The sequence below is a fragment of the Mytilus californianus genome, unplaced genomic scaffold, assembly GCF_021869535.1.
Source record: "Mytilus californianus isolate M0D057914Y unplaced genomic scaffold, xbMytCali1.0.p SCAF_4, whole genome shotgun sequence".
Taxonomy (NCBI): Eukaryota; Metazoa; Mollusca; class Bivalvia; order Mytilida; family Mytilidae; genus Mytilus; species Mytilus californianus.
In genome coordinates this window covers 71848015-71868226 of record NW_026262690.1, presented here as the reverse complement: position 1 = coordinate 71868226, position 20212 = coordinate 71848015, and the positions used below count along the sequence as shown (strand labels likewise).

Below are 20212 nucleotides of genomic sequence, written 5' to 3'. Positions count from 1 at the left end.
ATATATTTCGCCGTATTTGTCTCATGTTACAACAAATGTACTACTGTCAAAATGTAATGGAAGGAAATGTTTCCCCTTCGTTTTATACAGCAGGCTATTCCATAGTGTAATGATATTAGTTGCAAACATTTTTTCGAAATCTACATTAAGTTATAATACATTTTAAGTAAGTTTATTTCATTGCTAAACGTTTCTCAATCAAGATAAAACGTTACAACCAATACTATTTTTTACGACTACATAAGTTTTATGTAAAATAGATAGATATAGGAAGATGTTGTATGAGTGACAATGAGACAACTCTCCATCCAATAACAATTTATAAAAGTAAACCATTATAGGTCAAGGTACGGCCTTCAACACGGAGCCTTTGCTCACACCGAACAGCAAGCTATAAAGCTATAAAGCTATAAAGATAATTCACGTTCCATTGAACTAGTTAAGGGTATTGTTTAGGTTAGTTTTTTTTTAACATTTTATAAGATCACATTTGAAATGTTATTAATTACGCAATTAGTATTAAATAAAAAATATAATAATTAATATAACTTGCTTTAATTAAGAAGTGAAATGTTTCCAATCCAATCTTTCCAATCTAATATAGTACAAAGGGTGACAAGGTGATAGAAATATGGTCACTACAGGTCGTCTTTCGGCTGACAGTAAAAAAAAATTCCCAAAGTGGGATATCCGTTTGGTTGTTACTTGCGATGTACAAGTACGCAACCAACTATTAATCAATCCAATCTTGTATTTTTTTTTATCTCGCATTTTTTTTTATATAAAATTATTTCAACTCAAAATAATAAACGAAATAATTTTCTGAAATAAAACCCTAAAAACGATATACCATACGATAGATGAAACGCTAAACCATACGACTACGAAACGCTAAACCATACGATAAACGAAAAGTTAAACGCTAAACCATACCATGTTACATACGACAAATAAAACGCTTTACGATACCATGAACCACACGATATACAAAACCCTAAACGATGGCATTTACCATACGATGAACGAACGATGAACGTACGCTGACCGAACGTTGTACGAACGCTATACGAATGATGTACGAACGATGACCGAACGCTATACGAACGATTCCCGAACGCTGTACGTACGATTCCCGAATGATAAAAGTGTTAACTTTTACGTTACAGGGACTGTACCTGACCATGTTAACTGACTCATTAGTTCAAATACAGTAACCGTTTGTTGTGTTTTATAATATAAAATTTTTTTATTATTTTATGTTTTGCAGGTGATTGTATAATATTTTTTACTCAGTCTAATCCATGGCGACCAGTACGTGTTATTGTCAATGATTCATCAAAAGATGACCCAATAGTCAATATATCATGGTCATTAGATAGTTCTCGTCTCATCACAATCAATAGATCTGTAAGTTAATATATCATGGTCATTAGATAGTTCTCGTCTCATCACAATCAATAGATCTGTAAGTTAATATATCATGGTCATTAGATAGTTCTCGTCTCATCACAATCAATAGATCTGTAAGTTAATATATCATGGTCATTAGATAGTTCTCGTCTCATCACAATCAATAGATCTGTAAGTTAATATATCATGGTCATTAGATAGTTCTGGTCTTATCATAATCAATAGATCTGTAAGTTAATAAATCATGGTCATTAGATAGTGCTCGTCTCATCACTAATCATTACAATCAATAGATCTGTAAGATAATACTTATTTCATTATTCAACTTAATGTTGGGTTTACACGGTTTGATTTTCCATCAGATTTTTTACCTATCATGACAAAAATTGCATTGTGTAAACACTGAAAATTGAATGTCATTTGGTTAATCGAATGGAAATTCGTATTGGGTGAACAGAATGATATGCGATTTAACTGGACAACAGTATCAAATCAGATGAAAAATCATACCTTCAGTTTTGTGAATGATTTGATTCATTATTTTAATGTGGCTTATTTTTTTTTTTTCAAAGTGACATCTAATCTATTAAGAAATGAGTAGGGTACATCTTTTTCATAACAAGCTCCATCTGAATACAAAAAAAATGTATGCCTATGTAAGAAAATGGTATAGAATCATCTATAGTAAAAACTACAATTTTTTTATGAAAAACACATCTGAAGAGAAGTACATTGGCAAACTTTTACAATTTTTAAATACTAATATTGTTTAGAGTATAGCTTTTTGTCTATTGAGTATTGTTTTCTGACTTGTGTTGTTAATATAAGAGTCAACACCAGGTTCAGATATGAACCAGCAGCTATTGTGATTATAATAATCTAGTATAATATGTTTTTAGGGTTCACTTCAAGTTTGGGCATACTCTGGTGCTGAATCTGTGCAATCTGATGCTAAAAGGATAGGGATATCATCAGATGAACATAATGTAGCTCCTCCACATTTAGATATTCTCATAGGAATGGATATGGGCCATGGTGACTTTGTTTTTCAGCAAGGTATGTTATCAATGGTTTTTTTTTTCACTGTAAAAAATAACTTTTTTTCTTAAATATTATGAATATTATAATAAAACTCACAGGGGGTGGTATACTGTAATTTGCTTGTCCATCAGTTTGTTGATCTGTAACTTTTATTACACATTACTTAGCTTGTATAAAATAAAGGAATGATTTGATAATTATTTTGGTACTGCTGAGCAATGACTTCCTGTTTAACAAAAGTTTACATTGAATGAGTATTAATTATTCTTACAGGTCCTCATGCTAAACAACAGACAATAGATGGTAACTATGGTCCTGCCATGGCAACCTTTTTTCCTACATTTACATTTTTTGGAGATCAAGTAAGTGATAATACATTTAACATCATATTCTGATTTTGAATCCTCATAAACATGGTTCACTGTTTGACCTTTAAACTGTTAGAGTGATTTGTAATGATTTCAGTTTATAAATTTTAGAGCTGTTCTAGAAATTGCATTGGGCAGGGATGGTATAAAGGCACCATATATAAATGACATAGAGGGTCTCAATCGTTTTCACACAATAACACATTCAATTTCTAATTTGAATGAAAGGCACATTTTAATGGTAAATTTCCTGTTTATAAGTTATTTTACCAATCCTAAAAATCTTACAAAACAATTTTACTTAAAACTATAAACCATGGATTTTGATCTATAAAACAGTTTTCCTTCTCATGAACATTTCTTATCCTTGTAGAGTCAGACTTGTATTGCAATAGGTAATGGAGATATATTAAAGAGTGATTTTGATGTTCCTCTGAATGCTCCACCTGATAAAGCCGACTATGAATATGAAGCAGCACCTGTCATACTTAATCCTATAATTAAGGTGAGGCTTTTATTTCAACATTTAAACGTCATATTTAAAGAATTGCTACTTCAACTTTTAACTTAAGAAAATTGAAGTACTACTTTTCTTAGCTTCCTAAAAAAAAAATAGATAGAATCATAAAATAACAAAAATATAATCATGTGAAAGCATTATTGTAGGTTACATGTAGCAAATTATGAATGACATTGAGACTGGTTTATGGTACATACTCTTATCGTCATGTGTTGTATGTTTCCATATTTTTTTCCCAGTCTTCTATGATGACTGTAGGATAAAATCTAAATATTGAAATTCTATGCTGCTTTTGGACACAAACAATAGATTCAAAACCAACCAATTTATAAAAAAACCATGCTGCTTTATAATATAATTGTGTTGTTGCATATTGAGTAATTGCATCAATAACTAACAAAATTATTTTTTTTACAGGATAGCAATACAAAAGGGAATAGGATAGGAAATGGACTTGATGCTGAATTGTTACGGTACCATCAAACCAAAGTTATTTTTCTTGGGTTTTCTAACAACATTAATGATCTAATTACAATGGATGACAAAGGTTATATTGCTATATGGAAATATGATGTGTAAGTCAAGTTAAGACAAGAAACTATTTTATCACCTGTTTATATTAATGTGTTTTAAATACTTCTGACATGAATGAATTAACATGGCCAAATAGAATTTAAAAGGTCACACTGTTTTCCTTGAAGATTTTTATATAGAGAGATACAGCTTATGTGTTTGAAAGAAAATGTGGGGTATACACTAATGAGAGCAACCTAATGACACACACAAAAAATGCATCAAGAGCTCAATGCATTGGTCTTTTACCAAGGTTGAACAATGCACAAGTGTCTGTTCAAATTTCAGATTAAATGGTCCTGTGTCAAGAAAGTTGTGAATACATTTAACAGATTATCAAAGATCTGCCATCAATACCATATTTTCCAAGAGACGAAAACATTAAGTTCGAAAAAAAACACTGACTAGTTAGAAATCTCTCTACTCATGTAATGTGCAGTTATTTTATATAGAATTTTGAAGATGTAGAAGAGAGTTTGGTTTAATGAAAGGAATTTAATGCGTGAGTCCATTATTTACAAATTTTGAGAAGAAAAAGTATCACCTGAAATGATCAATCTAAGAATTATAGGAACTGGTGATCAATAAAGACATTTCAATATTCTTGTTCTTTATTTTTTACTACATTAAAGATGATTTTAAAAATTGTATATATTTGTTCTTCAGGAAACAGATAGAAGGAGTAGGTTGGATAGTACCCTATAAAAAGTTTCAGTTATCACCATATAAACTGCTGTATGATCCTGCAGAGGATAAACAGCCCAAGGTAAGATATAAAAAGTTTCAGTTATCACCATATAAACTACTATATGATCCTGCTGATGATAAACAGCCCAAGGTAAGATATAAAAAGTTTCAGTTATCACCATATAAACTACTATATGATCCTGCTGATGATAAACAGCCCAAGGTAAGATATAAAAAGTTTCAGTTATCACCATATAAACTACTATATGATGCTGCTGATGATAAACAGCCCAAGGTAAGAAATAAAAAGTTTCAGTTATCACCATATAAACTGCTGTATGATCCTGCAGATGATAAACAGCCCAAGGTAAGATAGAGAAAGTTTCAGTTAACACCACATAAACTGCCGTATGATCCTGCTGATGATAAACAGCCAAAGGTAATATATGAAAAATTGTGTTAAATCCTTGGAGTATCATGCCACTTTCTACCAAGAATAATAAAGTACAAGAGTAGATTAGATGCTTCTTCTCTCTAAGGTATTATAATTACACACATGAGTGGTGATGCAAAAAAAAAAGAGTTTTATTGTTCTGTCAGTTTGTGTAATTGCCAATTGATCTTTTTATATATTTGTCTACATTTTAAAGTAGATACTTTTAGATATTTGTCGGTACATAATGGCATTGGAAGCCAATCTTATTGGGTGATCCAGAGGATTTTTTTTTGTTTTGTTTTGCATGGCAAAACATCTGCCCTCTTATATCACAAATGGGGGAGTAAATTGTAAAACTTTATTTAGATATAGCCTACAATATTGCTAGTTTGGTATTATTTGTACTGTTATTTTTTTTAAAAGGAAATAAGCTGGTACTGTACAAATTTTAAAATCACATGGTACAGACCATGTGATCTTTTGCTACCATTCCAAATTTGCCCTTTGTTTGTCATCCTTCCATTGTTAACACATAGAATCAAAGTAACCCTTAATAATTTTAGAACTTATCTCCTGAATGGTTCAATAAAATATTGCTAAGGATGCGTATACTAAAGATGGTCACTCCACAACCTAAACAAACATAGCTACCATAGCATATGTACATAGACAAATTGATGTCATGCATTTTGATTAGAATATGTGAACGTACAGAATTGGTTTGTATTTAAACATGTTTCTATGCCTTACAGCTGGTATTTTCTGATAAAACAGTACCTGGACAAAGACCTAGAACCAGACAAGAGATTGCACAACAAAGAGAAATGAGTAGGTATTTGAAAATCAGCTTTTTTATGCCCTTGCCGAGGCGGAGGGGGCATTAAGTGTTACCCTTGATTGTCCTTTCATCCATCCATCCCATTCATTTCCACACTCTAACTTTAATTTTTCTCATCCAAATTTTATAAAACTCATACACAATGCTAACAACCACAACATGCAGACAGAGTTCCAATTTGAACAGTGAGTCGTTTACAGTTCTAGAGTTATGCCCCTTTTTAACTTGGAAAATTGCAAAGCTTGAGCGGGGACATTCGTGTCCTCAGACACATTCATCTTTAATTTTAATTTATTTTTAGAAGTAATATAATATTAAGGGTAAATTATAAATAAACTTAATTCACTTTCAGCTCTGTTTACCTAAAACTTAAATTTACTTATTGTTACAGACCAAATTTAAGACAAATATTTTACAACAGCCTCTTTTGTTGTTTTAGTTTAAAACAGCATTTTGTCAATTTTAACTTGGGAGCCATTTCATACTTGTGCATGTTTTCATCAAAGATTTGGTTATTTTCTGGACCAACTATTAATCCTTTAAACCTTCAGATATGTAAAAAAACAAACTGTTAATATAGTAAACTATAAATACTATCTTGGTCAAGTTACATATAAAAATTAGAAGATGTGGTATGATTGCTAATGAGACAACTCTCCACAACAGACCAAAAGACACAGAAATTAACAACTATAGGTCACCGTTATGCCTTCAACAATGAGCAAAGCTCATAATGCATAGTCAGCTATAAAAGGCCCAGAAATGACAAATGTAAAACAATTCAAAAGAGAAAATTAACAGCCTGATTAATGTACAAAATAATGAACGAAAAACCAATATGTTATATAGTAACAAACGACAACCACTGAATTACAGGCTCCTGACTTGGGACAGGCACATACAGAATGTGGCGGGGTAAAAATGTTAGTGAGCGCCGAAACCCTCCCCATAACCTGGGACATTAGTGTAACATATGAACAAACTATAAAAATCAATTGAAAGGGGCTTAACTCATCAGATAGATACAAAGCACAGATCTGAGAGTACTTGCAGTTACTGGCAGCTAGTTCAAAGCCAATACCAACTAATAAAAAAATTATGCATCTAAGACTAAAATATCAATCAGTACACATCCAACATCCAATGGATTTAGTGTAAAGACGTCATAAACAGTCGGAGAAAAACATGACCTTGTGCAATGCCAAGATACAGGTATCGATAGATTGTAGAGCCATGAATATGCATATGTATATAAAAATAATATTAGCTTGATTTTAGTTTACTGATAGCAAAATCAATATTAATACCAATAAAAACTATATTCAAAGATCTAATTACAGTGTTGAACTGGTAACCTTTTAGAATAAGTTACATGTTCACTAAAAAGCAAAAAACTTTTGATCACTGTTCTTTTAACATTTTATCACACCTTACAACATATGTGTGAATTCTTTTATTTTTCCTTTTCAGTGACAAACACGATAGACAATATGATGTTAGGTGACCCTTGGGATGTAGAATTACTGGAAAACAGAACTATAAGGGTAGGTTTAAATATAAATACAAAAAAAATGGCCATGAAAATCCTATAAATATTTAGATTCCTTTAAAACACTTTTGCAGTATTATTGAGTTTGTTGACAGTTGAATATGTTAAAATAGTCTGATCACTTCAGTAAAGGTTTTCAGTTATTATATCCCTGTTTAATTTAAAAAGTTTTACTGCATCTTGGTGTATTGTTCTATTTAAATCTAGTCTTGATTCTATAAGGTAAGCTTTTTATTAAGGTTTGAAGACAGTTGCAGTGGATTAGTTCAAATGGTTTTTGTCTTACCTGCGTCGAAAAGTCGCACAAAGCGAGACATAGGGATTGCTTTTCCTGACGGCGTCAACAACTGTTAAGTTTTCTGCTCAAGTTAGTTTGATAGGAACTACTTGTGATAGATCATTGATATTTAATATAAAGTTGCATTACTAACAGTTTGACGACTATTTTGAGACCCTGCCCCCTAGGACATGGTCCAGTGACTTTGAATTAACTAGCAATTTTCAATGTTAAGTTTTCTGCTTAAGTCAGTTTGATAAGAACTACTTGTGATAGATCAATGATATTTTGAATAAAGTTGCATTACTATCAGTACATATCAGTTTGAAGACTATTTTGAGGCACTGACCCCTAGGACATGGTCCAGTGACTTTGAATTAATTAGCAATTTCTATGTTAAGTTTTTCTGCTTAAGTTATATATTGATAGGAACTACTTACAATAAACAACGATATTTTCTATAAAGTTAAATTACTGTCTGAACATCTCCGTTTGTCGACCATTCTCAGGCCCTGATCATGGTCCATTGACTGAATTAATATGCAATGTTGCTGTCCATCAGATTGTCTTTTTCTGAATTTTATGTCGATAGGCAAGACATATATCTGTGTCAACAATTTATTTATTTATAATACATGTAATTCTGCTTTATTCGTTAAAATGAATAAAAAATTATTTTTAAGTAACATTCAAGATGAAGGTATGTGTAAAAAGGTCAGATCTTCTGGTATGCATACAGGAGATATTGGTTATTTCCAATGCAGGTCGCTATATAATATATAATATATGACATTGGTTTGTAGTGTTTAATAACATAAGACATTGGTTTGTAGTGTTTAATAACATAAGACATTGGTTTGTAGTGTTTAATAACATAAGATTACATAAAAGAAGTCTTACACCTATTTTATTTCTTTTTCAGTCCAGTACTTATGTACCATCTGGTAAGATAAAAGAATCTGGTGCTATATTTCACATTATATTGAGACATGTGGAGGATAACTCACTCTCTTCTTATGTAACAAGAGCATATAAACCTCTTGAGGTAAGATGTGTTAATTTTCTCATGTCATGACTTATCTAATCAAGTCATATTGTAAAAGGTGAAATCTCACTTATTTTGTTTATTTGCTGTTATAGCTTACTACTAAAGGGAGGTTCTTGAATAGATAAGTTGAAAAATGTGCCTGTAAGGTCCCTGTCACATAGTTAATTATAAGCCCCAATAAAGTTATGAAAGTGATATCATGTGACCTTTTGTTCAGTGATTTTTTTGCAATGTCAATTATATCAGACAGTACTGTAAAGTACAGCAAGATCTGAAATCTTGCTATATGTTCACACTTGTAATACAAAAGGATATGATGGAATTTCATTATCAGTGTAAATGGGATTACATTTCCTTGTTTATTACTATTTATTTATCAAAGTTAAACCTTTAAATAAAATTTGGTGATATTAACAAGTACAAATCCTTTAAACACAGTTCTACAATTCTTTTAGTGCAATGACCTCTAATCTACAATGAAGTAAATGATGTTTGTTTTTCAGAAACAGATGCAATTATTTTTCATCATTTAACATTATTTTATTCACAGACTACCAAACTACCAACAGCATTAGCTTTTTTATTTAGGAGTAAGCTTCTGTATTTGCTTTCAGATTTCAAAGATAAAATATTTTGTAAAGCATTTTATACTCTTTTTCTCAGGTTCAATATACTAAATTAATTGGTGCTAAACAAACTGTCAAAGGTGATGCTATGGTTATAGGAATGCTGTTCAAATCTTATCCTCCTAAAGGTTAGTAAATATTTGTATGACCTTCAGAATAAGAATCTCATGGAACTTTTCATTGTATTATGAACAATTACTGTAGCCTACATTTCAAAGAAAAGTCAGAAAGTTGTAATTAAAAACCATTAATCAAAGAAAGACCAGACAACAACATTACTTTAAAGAGCATAAAATAGAGAGACAAATATCCTTAAAACACAACACAAAAAACTAAAGATTGCGTATCAGAAACTCAGGTGCTACAGATTGGGAAGTAGTACAGGGTGGAAATATATAACATTACGGATAGTGAAGTGAAGAAAAATTTACACAAGAAATTCACTGAATAATCAGTTTTTTTCAGAAGTTGACTAACTCAAAAGATTTTACCATGTTTATTGTTTGGTGTCTGCAATTTAAATCAGCAGCAGTAGCTGAGTAATGTAGACTTTATAATATGTTTAATAACATGGTTAATTAAATGGCACCTACATTTTTCTGAACAAATCATAAATATGTTCCTCACTTTGAATCCAATTATGGATATTATATTAAAATCATATCTATGGTGAAAACTGAAAAAGTGGGGATGTATTTTGCTTTTAGATTTGGGTTTAAAAAAAACCTGATTTTGTAACAGTTTAAATAATTTGATAAAAAATCCTGTATGTTGCAGAACCACACTTTACCTTGAATATATTTCAGTATTACCTTTGTATGACTGAACTGTATATGTTGACTTCTTCTTATAACTACTATATATGAAACTAAAAAAATTTTAACAAAGATTGTCTGACTTGAAATTTTGTCTTGCATGTTTTATCAAGAATACTGCACTATGATTTATATTGTAGAGCCACATTTAACCATTGTTATATTTGATTATAACACCATGGAACTAAGGGATTTTAGAAGAGATGTATATTTGTCAGAAGGAGAATATTCAGAACTGTTAAAAGATGAGAACAAAGTGTCCTTTGATGTAAGTATGTAAAAATTGAGCCTGTTCTTCTGTTGGTAAATAATTGTGAACAACCTTTCATAGAAAATGCTTTGTTTAAGACCACTTTTTATAATCTTTATTGATAAAAACTTTTTATGCTTTTAATCAGTGAAAAACGATTTTTCTCCATTTTTGTATATCCCACCTAGGACAGAAGGGGCATATTGTTTTTAATCTATGTGTCAGTTTGTTTATTTGTTTGTCTTGTATTAGGTTAAAGTTTTGATTTATTGTAGTTAACCATGAAGTTGTGGTCATATCAGTTTGAAACTTAGTACAAATATTCATTATGATGTGAACTTTTTATAACATATGCCAAATAAGGGTTTTGATCTAGAGTGGGGAATGGTGTCTAATTGATACATATTCTTGTTTTTAAATAACTTTTAAGACTATTTTGAGAAAAAAAATCAAAGCTTTTTGTTAATTGGAATCCAAAGAATGTATTTATGTATTTTATAAAAAAAAAAAAAAAAAAAGAATAAATTTCTAGGTTTCAAGAGTATTTGGTCCAACAGGTTCAGAGCATCTATTCCTTCTAGTAAGGGGTGTACTGAGAGTTATCTCCCTTACCACTGGAAGACAAATGGTAAAACAGGAAGAAATCACAGGAAGATTTACAAGTAATTTATATTTATGTATATAAAGTAGTGTTGTCAACGGTTAATCGGTTAACCTGTTAACTGTCGGAAGGACTGAATATCGAATACTAAAAACGCTAACCGGTTAGCCAGACCTTTTTTCAATTCTAATAGGTTTGACATTAATGTGTATTGACATCATTTAAGGAATGACTGTAATATTTTTTCTGTCTATGAAGAAATAACATCAAAAATGTGGTGCACACTGAATAACCCGCGTAGCGGGTTATTTTAAAGTGTGCACCACATTTTTAATGTTATTTCAAATAGACAGAAAAAATATTACAGTCATTTCTTATAATTTAATCCTTAATTCCATTTTAAACCGGAGTAAATCATGAAAAAACATTGATGACGTCAAGGTCACATGATAAAATAAGGTCTATGAGCTGATAAACAAAACAACGTCAGTCAATCGGAAGACGCGTTACATCCAAAATTAAATTATTAATAAATGTTTAAAATGATAGTTGTGCTAATTAATTGACATATCAATTGTCCAGTATATTGATTGCTATTGTTAACCTTGAAAACACTCCAATTTTACAAAATTAATTAATTAGCTCTGTCTGCCTACTGTAAAAATTGGTGCAAACATGAAAAATCTGATAAAAAATCTCTAGACAGTTATTTGAATAAAATTATGAATACTGTTAATTTTCGAATATCTCATTTTGAAAACAATTCTGAAATTAATAATAGGGTCCATGATATTCCCATTTCTAGAATAAAAAATAAACTCCAAGTACCTGCAGAGCGGTTTGTTTTCGTACCGGCAGACAAGGCAGCCAATAATGTAGTGGTAGTATGACGCATATACTACGCGGAAGTTCTTCAAAACGAAATTATCAATTCCTCTACATTCAGGTCCGTACGCACCACTGAGAGTCAAATTGTTAACAAGCATATCACTGCCACTACCCAGCTTAAATCCTCTTCCGAACATTTGAAAGTCCCTACCATGTACTGGTTACAGAAATTACGCAAAAAACCATTTAAATTCCATTTCATCTCCGCATCTAGTAAGTGTTCTACTACTAATATTTCAGTGCTTCTTACTACCTCCCTAACTACTATCAAAGAACTGGTTATTAACTTTTGTAATACATTGTAAAGCTTATGAAAATAATGGTATTAATTATTTTTGGGGTGTTAAAAATTCTTTAGAAGTTTTAGATAAAATACATGCTTTTGATGGTCCTTTTGGTTCTGTTGACAGTTATGATTTTTCTACTCTCTACACTACCCTTCCACACAATCTAATAAAGAAAAAATTTCATATTTAATAAAATGGTCTTTCGAAAAATCTCATTGTAAATTTATTTGCTGTAACTCGTTTAAAGCCTTTTTCTGTGACGAAAAAGGAAAGTATGCTAGATACACTTACTGGAAATGTGAGGATATGATTGAAGCATTTTAATTTTCTCCTAGATAACATATATGTACGTTTCGGCGATAAAGTGTATCGTCAGGTAGTAGGTATTCCTATGGGCACTAACTGCGCCCCTTTAATAGCAGATTTATTCCTGTATTGCTATGAATTTCAGTTTATGACCAAACTCAGTAGAGACACATCATTGTTACATTTGGTTGATACATTCAACAATACCTACTGTTATCTGGATGATATTTTTTCGTTATATAATCCAGAGTTTTCTAAATAGACTACCAAAATTTACCCAAAAGAACTTACTTTAACTAAATCTAACATAAACAGCAGCAGTTGTCCTTTTCTAGATTTAGACATTTCAATTTCTAAAGGGAAACTCCATACTAAAATTTACAACAAAAGAGACGATTTTTCATTCCCTATTGTTAATTTTCCTTTTTTAGAGGGCGATGTGCCTTTGGCTCCATCATACGGTGTTTATATATCCCAACTCGTTCGGTAAGCCCGTGTGTGTAGTGATGTCATAGATTTTAACGAACGTAATCAATGCATCACTGGTAAATTATTAAGTCAGGGATTTCGTTACCATAAATTACTTAAAACTTTTACTAAATTCTTTCATAGATACAAAGATTTGATTAGTAAATTTGGCTGTACCTGTAGAAAACTTATTAAAAATGGTATTTCACATCCTAAATTTTATGGTAATATTGTACTTCAAGCGCGGAAATCATTATGTGATCCGTGTAAACTCATCGAACCTTTAAACAAACTTATTAGTAAGGGTTATCGTACCAATGTTGTAATTAGATCTCTGAATATAGTTTACATTGGCACTAATATCGATTTTGTCATTAGCAAATTAAAACATAACTAAATTTGTATTTTCTTTTCAAACGGGATGTATAGAGACACACACACGTTCATTTTTATCTATAAAGAAGTCGCTCCTATCGATTCTGTCATTAGCAAATTAAAACATAACTAAATTTGTATTTTCTTTTCAAACGGGATGTATAGAGACACACACATGTTCATTTTTGTCGAGCCTTCGACTTTTGTCGAAAAAGCGAGACATAGTGATCCTACATTCCGTCAGCGTTGTCGGCGGCGTCCACAAATATTCACTCTGTGGTTAAAGTTTTTGAAATTTTAATAACTTTCTTAAACTATCCTGGATTTCTACCAAACTTGGACAGAAGCTTGTTTATGATCATAAGATAATATTCAAAAGTAAATTTTGTAAAAAAAAAATTCTATTTTTTCCGTATTTTACTTATAAATGGACTTAGTTTTTCTGCCAGGAAACATTACATTCACTCTGTGGTTAAAGTTTTTGAAATTTTAATAACTTTCTTAAACTATCCTGGATTTCTACCATACTTGGAAAGAAGCTTGTTTATGATCATAAGATAATATTTAAAAGTAAATTTTGTAAAAAAAAATTCCATTTTTTCCGTATTTTACTTATAAATGGACTTAGTTTTTCTTCCAGTTAACATTACATACAGTCTGCAGTTTAAGTTTTAAAAACATTTATTAGATTCATAAACTATCCTGGATTTTTACCAAACTTGGACAGAAGCTACTTACAATCAAAAGATAGTATAGAGAGGAATATTTTTATTAATTTTTTTCCTCATTTTTGTTGAGCCTGCGATTATCAGCAAAAGTAGGCGAGACACTGGGTTCCGCGGAACCCTTACGAATTTTTATCTATAAAGAAGTCGCTCCTAACTATCCTACTACCTGTTGATACATTTATTTTTGGCATTGCACAAGTCATGTCTTTTTTGACTGTTCATGAGGTTTAAATACTAAATCCCTGGGATGTATTTTAGTTGATTTTAGTCTCTGATGCATGATTTTTTATTATTAATTGTTTTTTGGTATTCCTAAACGGAAGATTTTATACACACAGAAGAAGAGGTATACTTAACAACAAAATTATTTTCATTTACCTGTGTATAATATGACGCAGGTTTCTTCAAAAGTGATGATTTTCTATAAATTGTTTGAAATTTCACAGTGATATCATACTTTAACTTTGTTTAAACCTGTTTATTTACTTTTGACTTTAATTATTTATCCCTTGTAATTTTTTATTAACTGTGTATTTGCATTCAGGTGTCACAGGTCAAATTTATTCGTTCATTGTGTGTTAATTTACGTTTTTTGATTGAGTTAAGCCTTCCAATTGATATTTTATAGTGTGTTTTTCTATGTTGTGATGTTGTACTGTTGTTTCAGAGAAGGGAGAAGGTTTGGTACCATTAAAACGTTTAATCCCGCTGCAAATGTTTGCACCTGTCCTAAGTCAGGAATCTGATTACAGTATTTGTCGTCTGTTTATGTAGTTCATATGTGTTTTTCTCGTTTTTAGCTCACCTGGGCCCAAAGGGCCCCATGTGAGATTATGCCATCACTTGGCGTCCGTCGTCGTCGTAAACTTTTTCAAAAATCTTCTCCTCTGAAACTACTGGGCCAATTACCTTCAAACTTGAACTAAATGTTCCTTATGGTATCTTGTTTATAAATTGTATTCGAAGTTTGTATCCATTGATAAACATGGCCGCCATGGTTAAAAATAGAACATAAGGGTCAAATGCAGTTTTTGGCTTATATCTCAAAAACTAAATCTTTTAGAGCAAATGTGACATGGGGTAAAATTGTTTAATTGGTCAAGGTCTATCGGCCCTGAAATTTTCAGACGAATCGAACAACCCATTGTTGGGTTGCTGCCACCAAATTGGTAGTTTTAACAAAATTTTGCAGTTTTTTGTTATTATTTTGAATATTATTATAGATATATATAAACTGTAAGCAGCAATAATGTTCAGCAAAGTAAGATCTACAAAAAGTTAATATGACCAAAATTGTCAATTGACCCCTTAAGGAGTTATTGCCCTTTAAAGACAATTTTACACAATTTGTTCATCAAGTTTGCTAACATTTAAAAATCTTCTCCTCTGAAATACAGGTGAGCGATTCAGGCTCTTGAGAGCCTCTTGTTATATAGATTAGACCGTTGGTTCTTCTGTTTGAATGGTTTTACACTAGTAATTTTTTGGGGCCCTTTATAGCTTGCTGTTTGGTGTGAGCCAATGCTCTGTGTTGAAGGCCGTACCTTGACCTATAATGGTTTACTTTTATAAATTGTAACTTGGATGGAGAGTTGTCTCATTGGCACTCATACCACATCTTTCTATATCTAACACAAAGATTGATTGATTGATTGTTGGTTGCTTTACGCCGCATTAGCACAACAAGGCTATATCGCGGCGATCTAACACAAAAACAACTTGTATATCAGCTCAGGGCAAGATCTAAAGTAAACATAATTAGTGTACATTTATTTCGAACTGTTGTAAGCTGGTTAAATTTTACGATTTACTTCATTATTTCACTTTGATATAATATTGCATAGACCTACATATAATAATGCCACCTCCATCGTCTAAGAAATGCAGACTCAAAAATGGTAAAACGCAAATTATGTGAATGGAATTTATGTATAATACCGTGTGGTATGAGTAACACGCTTACTTACTTACTTACTGCCCTTAACGCCATTGGCGAGTAACACGCTTAATTATCTCAAATTGAAACACTCCACATAATTTTCTGAGACACCAGAGAAAATGAAACAATCACCAGTTTCAGATTTTGTCCATTCGCCGATATCAAGAAAGTTTTTGTTTTCTAGATCTGAAGTTATCACAAACGCCATAGTAGATATGGTAGTATCGGATTATTAAAAATGGCACTTTACCAGGGCTGCTCAAAGCCAAGACTTGTAATGCCCAAGCATATACTTCAATTCATCTATCATTAAACTGTGCATTTGTAGAGAGTATTGAAAATCTTTAACACATTAACTTAACTATTGGTTAACCGGTTAATCGGTTGATAGATTGTTCGAGTAACCGGTTAGACAAAACTGTTCAATTTGACAACACTAATATAAAGTAAAACTGTTTTTCCAAATCCCAATCTTAAGGACCCTTCTTTATTTAAATTTTCCTTTCCTTGAATGGATTAAAACTATTTTGGAAAGGTAACTGTATAAAGTTTGAGTTTATCCTCAATTTCATGTCTTTCACTTTAGAGTTATGTCCCTTGAATTAATCAAATTATAAATTGTGTTCAGCTATTGTATTGAAATTTTTATAGTTATACAGTTTACTTTAATATTTGTTTCATTAAAAAGACACATTGAGTTGAATTTTAACCATATTAAACATGCAAAATATACCATGGATTATGTCTGGTCATCATGAGTTTTTATCAAACTGTAGCAAAAAAATCAAAGAAATATTTTTAAAGATTTGCATTGCAAAATTTGGTAAGAAGAGTTTGTACCAGTCTAGGTTATTATTCCTAATCATTATAACATCAGTTGCCCATGTTTAGCTTCCAATATAGTTAAGGTAACCCAACTTAAGTTTACAAAAAGAACAGACCAGAAATATTTCTAAGATTAAATAAGCATAATTCATTGATGATGATTGATTGTTATAGTCTCTTGTGTGTATAGTTTAGATATTCACTTGGAAAACTGTATGACAATACCATGCATTTTATTTACAGATTTTCAAGGTTGCGTAATAGACTTTGAGCACTTAGATTTACCTACTAATGCAGAAGTTACTGCTGTCAGCACAGCTAATCATTTGTTTGCAGTTTTTTATGACAATGTAGGTATTTTATATTGCTAGAGAAAAATATTTACTAAGTAAGTCTTCACCAGCTAGAATTCCTTCAACATATCTTGTTTCGCTGTATATTATAAGGATATCCATCTAATTCAGGTTATCTTTATATTAGTCAGCCTTCAGTTACTTAGGAATCAATGTAGCACATCTTATTTTCATGCTGATTATGTTGCACCACCACAGTCATCTTTCAGTTACTTTAGAATGCATGCAATGAAGAGAAAAAACAAATGTCTCAGTAATGAAAATTTTCACAATTAAAATTCCCATGGCATAGTTTAATAATTACCGGTATTCAGATGGACTGAGTGTCACCCAGAAAAATGTAGAAATGTGTCTCACTTTGCTGTATTAAAGACCAACTATCTGATATTTTCAAATTCAAACTGAAATTTGCATATGACTAAATAGATCCTGAAATTTAAGCATTTTGTTTTCTGCAACAACTGAGACACAAAAATATCCAGAAATTACCTAATTGTTATAGCCATCGGCAGCAATAAAAAATAATCTTCTGTTTCAGAAATCTACAACTTATCACATTTTGAAGTTTGAAGATGAGAATACAGATGACGATAGGAGAGACATGTGGGAAACTTACACTAATACGTAAGTAATAGGCAACTCAGTATGCATTAGCACTTTATCTAATTTTCAAGAAGATTCCAATTTTGTCATGATGAAATGATATGGAATTGTGTAAGTGATCATTGAAGTAACTGTCATTTATCTTAGCTAGTAACCACAAAAATGGCTAAAGAATGGTCTTATTCAAATAAAATGTTATTCACTACCGGTAAACTATGATTTTGTTACATAATCTTCATTTTGTTTTCATGGTTCAATAAATGAAAAGTTTTGCCTAAATTTTAAGTAGACCAATAATATATACCGGGGTACTTCATCATTTATATGGAAGGACATATCATAACAAGTACTCCTGGCACAGCTGTTTATTTTGTATCCAGTCAAATCAGCTTATCAGACAAATTCAATATTTGGTATATAATAAAAGAAAACAAATGACAAAATCCAGAAATGCATACCTGTATAAACATTGGATGTAATTACACAACAGCAATTTATTAATATTTTCAGAGTAAGACACAGAACAGTACCAGTAGAACTACGTGTTGACACATATACCCACAAAGGCTTACATCATGGAGAAGATGATAGTGATGATATACAGCACCCAGCAGTCATGTCGAGGTCAATCATACTTGAAACTATGGATAATGCTTTACAGGCTTCTGTTAAGAAAAAGTATAGCCCAAAGATGAAGGAAGGACTACAAATCTATGACAAGATTAAAAATTACGAACTGCTAGAGACTCTGGTATGTTTTATAGATAGTAGTAGTTGAAAACATTTTTTAATTTCTGCAACAAAGCATAAGGGATAATTTTACCATTACTATGAATAAAAGGTCATATGATGTAAACATTTAGCAGACAAAAACAAACCCAAAACAAGTTAACTGAAATAAACAACTGAAGGTTATCGTATATTCCTCATATTATCATTAAAAAAATTCTGATTTGCTTATTGTTGACAGACAAATACAAAATTATAAAAGGCACATGTCCTAACAAAATGAAAGCATTGAAATACTTTTTAAATAAATGATTTGACACTTCCATTTACTGATTTGTCTGTTCTTAGTCATAGGTTATCCTTGTTTTGATTATATTTTAATTGTATCCTTAAAGTTTGTGTCAAGGAATTAGGTGTTGATGGCAAATCCATGGTTGATTCTTTTAAGGTTGTTCACATCTTGTCTAAACTCTTGAGGATCTAAGGTGTGCCACATAGTACAGACCCTTGACTAACATCTTGATGTTTTCTTGTTGATGTTTTTTTTTTTTGGGGGGGGGGGGGGGGATGAAGGGGGTGTTATGTAGCTGTGTGAATAAAATATACCCCACATCTCCTTTTATTCATTTTTGAAATTATTCAATTTAGTGATGGACTATTTATACCAACATAATAATCTTCAAAATCAAATATCATGAAAGTTGAACCAGAGGGATGTTACAAAAACATTATATCACTGACCTGTAAAAAATTATGAGGTTAAAAGAACAATTTTATTATTTTATTTCAGGTTGAAGAAGAGAAGCTTCTGTAAAGATCCACATGGTTACTTTCATGCAGTGATAACTATCAGTATGATAATGACAGATATTACAAGAACCAGGATGTTATAGTCATAAGTAAATCTTATCTGAAGACTAGAAATGGCCAATGGAGTTGTTGTAAACGAGATGCCGCTATAACCATGATGACTGAGCCCATCTCTAGCTCACCAGGCCCAAACTACTATCAGTTGTCTGTCATCCATTGTCACACTCTTTTGCTCATATATTTTTGAAATCTGTAGGTGATTCTGTAGGTCATCTGGACAGTGGTCACTACTTAGTGAAAGATTTGTTGGATATGACATCCTGTTGAAGATCAGATAATGGACACATTCAAATATAGTAGAATATACAAAAGTAAATTTTACAAAATGAAAATGAACAACTCTCAGGATTAATCTTGTAATTTAACTTGGAAGAACTCTTGATCAACACATAAAGTGCTTTTTAGCTCACCTGACCTGAAAGGTCAAGTGAGCTTTTCTCATCACTTTGCGTCCGTCGTCCGTCGTCCTGCGTCCGTCGTCCGTCGTCCGTAAACTTTTACAAAAATCTTCTCCTCTGAAACTACTGGGCCAAATTTAACCAAACTTGGCCACAATCATCATTGGGGTATCTAGTTTTAAAAATGTGTGGCGTGACCCGGTCAACCAACCAAGATGGCCGCCACGGCTAAAAATAGAACATAGGGGTAAAATGCAGTTTTTAGCTTATAACTCAAAAACCAAAGCATTAAGAGCAAATCTGACTTGGGGTAAAATTGTTCATCAGGTCAAGATCTATCTGCCCTGAAATTTTCAGATGAATCGGACAACCTGTTATTGGGTTGCTGCCCCTGAATTGGTAAT

General features: G+C 31.5%; 1 protein-coding gene across 1 annotated transcript in view; it reads left to right on the top strand.

Annotated features, from left to right (window-relative positions):
- The window catches only part of LOC127737064 (uncharacterized), a 56769-nt gene extending 36962 nt beyond the window's left edge, over positions 1 to 19807 (top strand). The window contains exons 15-30 of the mRNA XM_052247597.1: positions 1268 to 1407; positions 2310 to 2466; positions 2725 to 2813; positions 3193 to 3324; positions 3757 to 3914; positions 4579 to 4678; positions 5788 to 5863; positions 7344 to 7417; positions 8622 to 8744; positions 9411 to 9501; positions 10329 to 10456; positions 10971 to 11100; positions 17099 to 17205; positions 17747 to 17832; positions 18322 to 18562; positions 19331 to 19807. Coding sequence (XP_052103557.1) covers positions 1268 to 1407; positions 2310 to 2466; positions 2725 to 2813; positions 3193 to 3324; positions 3757 to 3914; positions 4579 to 4678; positions 5788 to 5863; positions 7344 to 7417; positions 8622 to 8744; positions 9411 to 9501; positions 10329 to 10456; positions 10971 to 11100; positions 17099 to 17205; positions 17747 to 17832; positions 18322 to 18562; positions 19331 to 19354 — 1856 coding nt within the window. The 3' untranslated portion in view covers positions 19355 to 19807. The remainder of the gene's footprint in view (positions 1 to 1267; positions 1408 to 2309; positions 2467 to 2724; positions 2814 to 3192; positions 3325 to 3756; positions 3915 to 4578; positions 4679 to 5787; positions 5864 to 7343; positions 7418 to 8621; positions 8745 to 9410; positions 9502 to 10328; positions 10457 to 10970; positions 11101 to 17098; positions 17206 to 17746; positions 17833 to 18321; positions 18563 to 19330) is intronic.
- The last annotated feature ends 405 nt before the right edge of the window (positions 19808 to 20212 follow it).